This window comes from Neltuma alba, unplaced genomic scaffold, assembly GCF_004799145.2.
Source record: "Neltuma alba isolate B1F8T4 unplaced genomic scaffold, ASM479914v2 tig00007217_pilon, whole genome shotgun sequence".
Classification (NCBI taxonomy): domain Eukaryota; kingdom Viridiplantae; phylum Streptophyta; class Magnoliopsida; order Fabales; family Fabaceae; genus Neltuma; species Neltuma alba.
This window is the reverse complement of record NW_021634714.1, coordinates 71505-80182: the sequence shown is the minus strand read 5'-3', so window position 1 is coordinate 80182 and position 8678 is coordinate 71505. Positions and strand designations below refer to the sequence as shown.

At 32.1% G+C, this 8678-nt stretch overlaps 1 protein-coding gene across 1 annotated transcript; it reads right to left on the bottom strand.

Annotated features, from left to right (window-relative positions):
* Positions 1-3520: 3520 nt before the first annotated feature.
* On the bottom strand, positions 3521-5084 carry LOC114752071 (cytochrome P450 89A2-like). Its single transcript, XM_028940807.1, has one exon. It carries the CDS (start codon positions 5075-5077, stop codon positions 3536-3538), a length of 1542 nt encoding a protein of 513 aa, XP_028796640.1. The 5' UTR covers positions 5078-5084; the 3' UTR covers positions 3521-3535.
* Between the last annotated feature and the right edge of the window lie 3594 nt (positions 5085-8678).

Genomic DNA, 8678 nt, shown 5'->3' with positions numbered 1-8678 from the left:
TGATTTAGTCAAACACAATATATATATTTATAAACAGCCGTCTGGGGTATACAAATGCATTTAGAATAATTATCCAGAGTGAAATTTATTCTAACTAAAACATCGCAAATGACAGTAATCACAAGTACGTACATGGCTATAGATTAAGGAACTATGATTGAGCCATTCTGAGATAATGTACACACAAATATAGGTATACACATGCTATGTTTTTGAGGGCCCCAATGATTAGATTGTGATTAGAATAATTCTCCTAAAAAAATTATGGGCTCAACTTGAGACCTATTAGCTTGATTTTAGACATAATATGTTGGGAAATTTGCAAATAATGACCCCTAATATGTAAATTGTGATTTAGAACCCTCATTTTGAAAAATAACAAATAAAGACCCAGTCCTATATTGCAAATATGAAATCTTGATGAAATGTCTGAAATATCCCTCAGTCAAATTGTAATTTGATCTACTGAAATTGTCATTCGCTAAAGTGAACTTGTCATTTCCCATAGTCAACTTGTCATTTGGCATACCCTCAGCCAAGTTGTGATTTGGTCTATTGAAATTGTCATTTGCTAAAGTGAACTTGTCATTTTCCATAGTCAACTTGTCATTTGCATACCGTTAGCCAAGTTGTGATTTGGTCTACTGAAATTGTTATTCGCTAAAGTGAACTTGTTATTTTTTATAGTCAATTGTCATTTGGCTAAGGGCCATTTTAGACATTTTACCAAGATTTTATATTTACAATTTGAGACTGGGTCTTCTGAAGTTATTTTTCAAATTTAGGATTCCAAATCACAATTTCACATATTAGGAGGTCTTTTTTTGTAATTTTTCCTAATATGTTCTTCAAACGATTTCAAATTTTTATTGCTTTCCGTCATTTTCATTCATAGATTCATGCATAGTTTTAAATATTCAATTTTCGCCGGAACATTTACTTTAAATATAAGGTACTTTATCACCAAAAATAATCATCTAAGGGGCGGCTCATTGCATGAAATTATTTAAAAAATAAGCTATGCTATTCATGACTTATAAAGAATGCAATTTTATATATATGTGTGCGCGCGCTAATAATTATATGAATATTGATGTTTATAATTATTTTTTTTTCTTAAAAGGAAAGCGATGAACTGGATTTAACATGTCGAAAGCATAATTTGAGTGTTTGATACTTATAGTGAACCGCAATATCAAATTAAAAAAAATACATACCCAAAAAATCTGCAATGTATAAAAATATATCATTTTCATAGACACACCATGCGCACGGATGCATGTGGCTACTGAGATTGTAAATTTGTAATGTACTACCTCCGGTCCTAATTATAAGATCTTATTTGTAGTCTATAAACGAGGTTTTATAATTAGAACTAGATGTAGTATAGTTTATATTGGCCTTAGACTTCTTATAGTTTTTTTTTAGTGTTTAATATAAGAGCCGCTTATTTAATTTAGAGAGATTAATTAAACAAATTAGATTAGTTAGTTAATCACATATGATTTGATCTCCTTAAAATACTCATATATAACATTATATTATATATCAGTTTAAATAAATTAGGTGAGCTAGTTTGGAAATAATGACAAATATTAGAGATAAAATAGATTTATTAAAATTTTATATTTATGATTAAATCCAACTATAAAATTAGTTTCTATATTAGAGACCAGACTACTATTATTTTGAAGCCATTTCTTTCTCCAAATTAAAAAAAGAAACAATTTCCATCTAATATATATCATCAAGTTGATCAAACTGCTTCGCTTGTGCTAAGGTATGGTGCTTGTTAACTGCCTCTCTTTGGTTTAATTTCCTTCTTCTTCATCCTTCACTATGCATGAACGAATTTTCCAACAGACACAAAATGATTATAATGAAATATTATTTTAATTTGTACAAAATCGATCTGATGCAAAAACTCGGCCTCCTTCTACATGTTGTGGCCTGGACTAGATGTTTTATTACGTTTCTATATGGTGTGATAATAAGAAATAGCTTTTGGCGATTGGAGTTCACAGCTATCTCCAAAAATTAACTTGGCATCCATCCATCCATCATCATAACTAAAAGTGAGTTCACTAAAAAATTAGTAGAAATTTAATTATGAAAACACTATCACCTAATACCTTTTTCCTCGTACTTCTCTAATTATTAATATAAGACCCATTTAACTAATTTGATTAGATTAAAGAAGTTAGGTAAGTTAGTTAATTATAAAAAAAGTGATGCTTTTCCTAAAACACCATAATCATCTTTTTTAATATTCCCTCTTTCTCTTCTACTTGATTATGACTGAGGGAGTATCTATAGCGGTAATTTAGAGAAAATTGATAAATATAATAAATGAGTTTTATATTTAAGACAAAAACTAACTCAACAATTAGGTCCTATATTAAGGACTAGATGAGTATTATATAAGAAAGTTTGAATCTTTGGACATTTTCCCGCAACCTACCTCACCCTAACCACAACACTGTCCCATTTATTATTCAGAAAAATATTAATTATTTTCTCCAACTTTTGACATAAAAACTATTTAATTAATTTGATTAAATTAGAATGGATTGAGATGTTATATTTTGAACTAAATTCAATCACTTAATTAGCTATTATATTAGGGAAGGAGCGAGTAATTTGTTTCTCCGTAATGTCCACATAAGCAATGTGGTGAGATCATTTTTTTTTCCTTCTTTTTGAATTCTCTGTCGATTAATGTCCATTGTTGGTAGTTTACAATTCGACCTAACCTATATAGTTAGAGATTCTATAATAAATTGTTAAATAATAAAACTACCAAGATTCACTACTTGATAATTTAGGGCTATAGATTATACTAGACCAGACTAGAACTCAACCCAAAATTTGGTCTAATTTATGAGCGGGTTGGGTTTGGTAGTCTATGGTTTGATCCAGTCTAGTAATAACTTAAAGTCAGGTTAAACTGAATTTGATCTACTAAATTGTCTCAACCAATGTAGGCAGTCTAGGACTTTAATTTTTCTTTTCTTTTCTTTTTAATTTTTTTTATGAGAACCAAGATTTCAAAATAATAAAAACAATTATTAGGACAATAAAAAAACCCATAAGCATATAAAAATCATCCCAAGATATCAAAACTTAAGCATAAATTCATAAGAATCTCTAACAATATTGAACAACAATAAAAAATAACATTTCAAATTACAAAATATTTTTTTAAAAAAAAAATCACCTGAACCAGAATGAACTAGTTCAGGTGGTCTAACTATTTTGTCAAGAACCCAATCCAGCTTGACCAATTAGTTCAGTCTAGTCTGATCTAATTCTATAGCATTATTTATTTGGACTATCTAGGGTTGAATCATACCGTACCACCAGATTTTTGGCACAGACAATCATTATGGGCTCAAGACGTACCAATGGTAACTTCTTACCAATCTCATATTAAATCTAAAAGATAAAGAAAAATAAAATTAACGAACAAGAGTTTCTTTATTCTATATATCACAAAGTTAAGAGAACACAATGGTTTGTAGAAAATATACAAGAGTTAAAATCTTGGGGATAAAGAGACGTGCAACGGAGTTTTCATCATCATGGTGAATTCCTGTTTCTCAGTCAAATCAACGTCCCCGTCTGGGGATTTCCACTCGAAATTCCAAATCAAGTTGGCCACAAAATATTCCATATGGAGTATGGCCAAGTTGTTGCCTGGGCACATCCTCCTTCCCGCCCCAAACGGCATCATCTTTATCTCCTTCGTCCCTGTGAAATCAAACGCCTCCACCTCATTCTTCTCCCTGTTCAGGAATCTCTCTGGCTTGAACTCCATTGGGTCCTCCCACACCTTCGGATCCCAACCCATTTGGGCCACCATGAAATTCACAGTTCCGTTCTTGGGCACCAAGTGATCATTCAGAACCACGTCCTTCGTCACAGAGTGTGGGATCAGAACTCGACCAGGAGGGTGACGCCTCAAGCCCTCCAGGATCACGGCCTTCAGATATGGAAGCTTTCCTAAATAAGCTTCATTCACCATCCTCTCCTTTGAGTCCCCCATCACAGATTTGATTTCGTCGTAGAGGCGTTGTTGGAGCTGTGGGTACTTCACCAAGTTGGCCATGATCCATTCCAGTGATGTGGCTGTGGTGTCTGTTCCAGCATTCAGAAACTCCGAAATCAAATTGACGATTTCATCTTCTTCAAGCCTTCGCTTCTCCTCAGGCCACTCTAAATCCAGCAGAGTATCCACGTATGCCACTATCACTTCTCCTTTCTCGTCCTCTTTTGCTTTGCTCAGTCTCTCTTCCTTGACGAGCGTCCTTGCTCTTATCAGAGGAACCATCACGTTGGCCTGGTCGTTCCGTAGTTGCATGAACTCATCCCATCGTTTTCGCAGCAATATCTTTGCCATTTTCGGCCAGAAGTTCAGCATCAGGAACCTGTTGTACCTCAAAAGTATAGTTCGCTGGACACGTTCGATCTCGTTGATTTGCTTGTCGGACAGCTTCTCACCGAAACACATGAAAGCCAGCAAGCTGAAGATGGCATGCAGAATATGATCCATGAGTTTGATGCGATTGGAGGTTTCGCAGTGAACCCTCAACTTTTGGACGAGCTTGTCGGCCACCCACCGGCGGGTACCGTAGAAGGACTTGATCCGGGAGGGGTGGAGGATCTCGGCGGTGAGGTTACGGCGGAGGGCACGCCAGGTGGGGCCGTAGCCGGAGGAGCTGATGTTGTGCTGGTGACTGTTGATGATCTTGCTGGTGGCGAGGGCTTTGGGACGGTCACTGAAGACGGCGCCGTTCTGAACAAGGGCTTGGTAGGCGAGGGATCTGTCGGCGATGAAAATGGCAGGAAAGAAGCCGATGGGGAAGGTGATGATGGGACCGTACTTGGCATGAAGACGAAGAAGGAGAGGCTCGAGTTTATTGAAAGATATGCGAAGAAACAAGAGGGTGCCAACAATGGGGAGAGGACCTGGAGGAAGACGATGTGATTTCTTGAGCGAGGGGAAGAGAAGAGTGAGGAGTGGTCTTATGGAAAAGCAGAGAACGAGAGAGACGACGCCGATGACCCAAGCCTCCATGATTTTCTGTGTTTCAGGCCTTAGGCTGTGAATTGCGTTTTATTGCTTGATGTGTGTACATATATATTGATATCTCAAGTTCTCAACGGCTCAGCTTCCTATAATTTAATAGCAACTTACCCACCACTCTAGGTCGTATCTCCGATTATGAATATAAAAATTATCCATTTTTTAAAAGTAATCATTATAATAATCATACATATTAAATGTTTCATCAAAAGATAAGGATATATATTAAGAAAAATAATATATATTTATTACAAATAACAAATTTAACTAATTTTCTTAATTTATTTAAATTAATCAACTAGTTTTTATATTAAAGAAATGATATAGTATTAATTTTTTGTTCTAAATGCATTATGAATTACTGGTAGTATATTTAATGTTTATTTTTTAAATTTTATCCTCATTTAATTCATATTAAAAAAAAATAATTGATAGATATAAGAATGATCTGTACATAAAAAAAATTAATGTGAAAAAAATTAAAATGTTTAGACAATTTAATAGGTTTCTTAATATAGGAGAATGAGTTACTTTAAGAACCCCATATTACTCATATTGCACCGCTTCCTCGCTGCAATGCCAATGAGTTACTTTCAAATAAATTATAATCATTAGTTATCCTTATTTTCTTTTTTTCAACAAAACACTAAATTATTTAAAACGATTGAACAAACGAAATTCTTCAAATAAATTATTTTTCCTCTTATGGAAAATATGTTAATTTATATACATGGTCATCCTTTCGCTCTTTCTTTCGCGTTATCTTTACTTGAGCGAAGATTCTCTCTTCCACTTGCTTAACAAATACATGTGACGCATCAGACAGGGATAATTAATTGTCTTTAATGATGCATGTAATGTTACCCTAACAAATAATTGATTTCTTTTGGGGATAATAAGCTTACTTTGTTTAGAAAACTTAAATTTTTATAGTTTCTCGATATTGACGTATATTTACATAAAATCATGATTTTCATATTTCTGTTCTCATATTTCAATTTCTCACGTTTATGCGTAATGATGCATGTATATCTTTCAAACTCAAATTCTAAAATAGTATTAAAAATTGTCACGTTTGAAAGTAGTTTATTATTTTATCATGCTACCCTCAATATCTATACCCATATCAGTAGTAGAGCTGGGAAAACGGGCCGAGCCCATCGGGCCGGCCCGTTTTAAGCCCTGAAATTATGAGGGCCGGTCTTGATATTTTTCTCTTAAAATGAAAAATAAGCCCTGGAGGGCCGATGGCTTAAAAGGACGCTCTGGAGGGCCGCGGGCCGGCCCTTTTAAGCCTTTTTATAATTTTTTTTATTTTTTAAATTTTTATATAATATTATGTTATTAATTTTTACATTGTTAATAATATTTCAAATATTTAGTTATTATTATCATTTTAAAATTAATTTAGTTTTAGACAATAATTTATCCAATTAATTTTTAAAAATGGGTAAATTTGGACTTTAATAATGATTTGATTTATATTATATGCGTTGATATTTTTAAACTATATATATATATTTGATAATAGAATATTTTTATACTTATATAACTTGTGATTCTATAACTTGAATTAGAAATTCATGAGTTTCAACAACAATGTTCTCACATTAAAGTAAAATAATAGTTAGATTGCAAAATTTAAAATAAAATTCTTATAAAGAAGAAAAACTTGATATTTTTGTTACGAAAGAAAAGCATACTTACGAAGAAAAGTAATTAATTATAGTGATAATGAAAAATCATAGGACGCAATGCATGTAAAATTAAATAATTTAAAAAAACTTTTTTGGAAGTGAAAAATCGTGCCATTTGTGCCTAAAAAACAGGAAGAGAGTGGGAGAGTAAAGAGCCCGGCCTCTACATGTGGTCTGTGGAGCTTTTATTTCTTTTTAAGATTGTTGAGAAAAGGTAAGATGTAAAATGAGCAAAATTTGATGATACTTAAATTTAAAATAGCTTGAGAAAAAATTACTGGTCGTTGAAGTGTTGACTATCTTTTGAGCCTATTGTTATAACTTCGTGTTCTCTCACTCTCTCTGCTAAATACAGGTATTCTCTTATTGAATAAATTCTATCTAAAACCACTATAGGATATTAAATGTTAGCACATTTTTTAATGAGAATTGAACCTTAATTTATCATATTATGAAAAACTGAACCTTTTTTGCTACACCAAACCCACTGTAACATGTTTTTTGTTTTCAGACTTCGGACTCCAATTTAGTCCTGACTCTAGATTAGTTGATGGTTCTATACTTATCGTTTTATTGTTTTGCTAAATAAGTTGTCTTTTATCAAACAATAGAGGGAGAGAGAATTAGGGGCAACTTGTTTTGGAATCGATCATTAATTAATCATTAATAACTGATCTTGTCTGTACGTATATAAATCAACTGGATTTAAATGGTTTGTCGTTTTTCACACCAAATCATGAAATCACATGAATGGATTTTTTGAATTAATCAGAACTGAGAGCTACGATCGATGTTCCCAGGAACGAAAATCTTAGAAATTAGTTGTTGTTATCTCCAATTGCTGCATGGTTCATCGATCACCTTCTGGAAGATCCCATATGAAATACTACCTCCGATCTTTAATATAAAATCATATTTGATTTTTATTTTAGTCCTAAATATAAGACTCTAATCCACTTTGTTTCTTATATTTATATATTTTTTTTTCAAAGTAACCCTTCTAACAATGACAGTTCTAGTCAATACACTTGATTAGCAAGGATATTTTAGGAAAAATAACACCTATTTAGGACAAATAACTAACTCAACTTACTTCCTTAACCTCCTCAAATTAGTTAACTGGCTCTTATAATTAGGAGCGAAGGTAGTAATAATTTTGTGTGCTTGTTTTAATTTGAAGACATCAGACATACATACATACATACATATATATGATGGCCCAATTTAGCGCTATTATTGGCCAGTGCCCCATAAACTGCTCCCCAGATATGGCCGAAAATATGACTAATGTCAATGAAGTTTTTTTTCCCCGAAGAATTTCCAAAAAAAAAACCTCTAAAATTTAAAATCTCAGATTAAGAATGACTACAAAAATCTGTTGTCTTTTTGCTTTTTAAAAGTTATCAATTATTATTAAAGTGCAGTAAATAAGATTGATTTGAAATTTTAAAATTCAAATATATCTTTTTAAAATTCTCCCAAATTTTTTAGGAAAAATAACCAAAAAAAAAACTGAAAATTATTGAATCACAAATCAAGTTTGATAACAATATTTTTTTTTAGTGTTAACAATACTAAATTTACAAGTGATAACAAATTTTTATTACATTTTCTTATTTGGTATTGAGTAATTTCCTTTTTTTTGTCGTTTTCCCTTTTCTTATACCACATAATAATAATAAATTTAATTTCAAGGACAGAAAGTTAAATGTTCATGAAAGATCATTTTTCCTAATTAGGAACACTGAGCGTTTATGGAATACTATTCTCTTCCACATATTTATATTGAATATCATCTCCTGTCTTATTCATAACACCTTTTTAATAGATTACAAATTATGCCTTATAATTAGTATTAAAGGTAATACTCCTTCAATCTTAAATATAAGACCCTT

Bases quoted from the DNA above. Each gene is read 5' to 3' on its own strand.
- LOC114752071 (XM_028940807.1), bottom strand. From the start codon at position 5,077: ATGGAGGCTTGGGTCATCGGCGTCGTCTCTCTCGTTCTCTGCTTTTCC.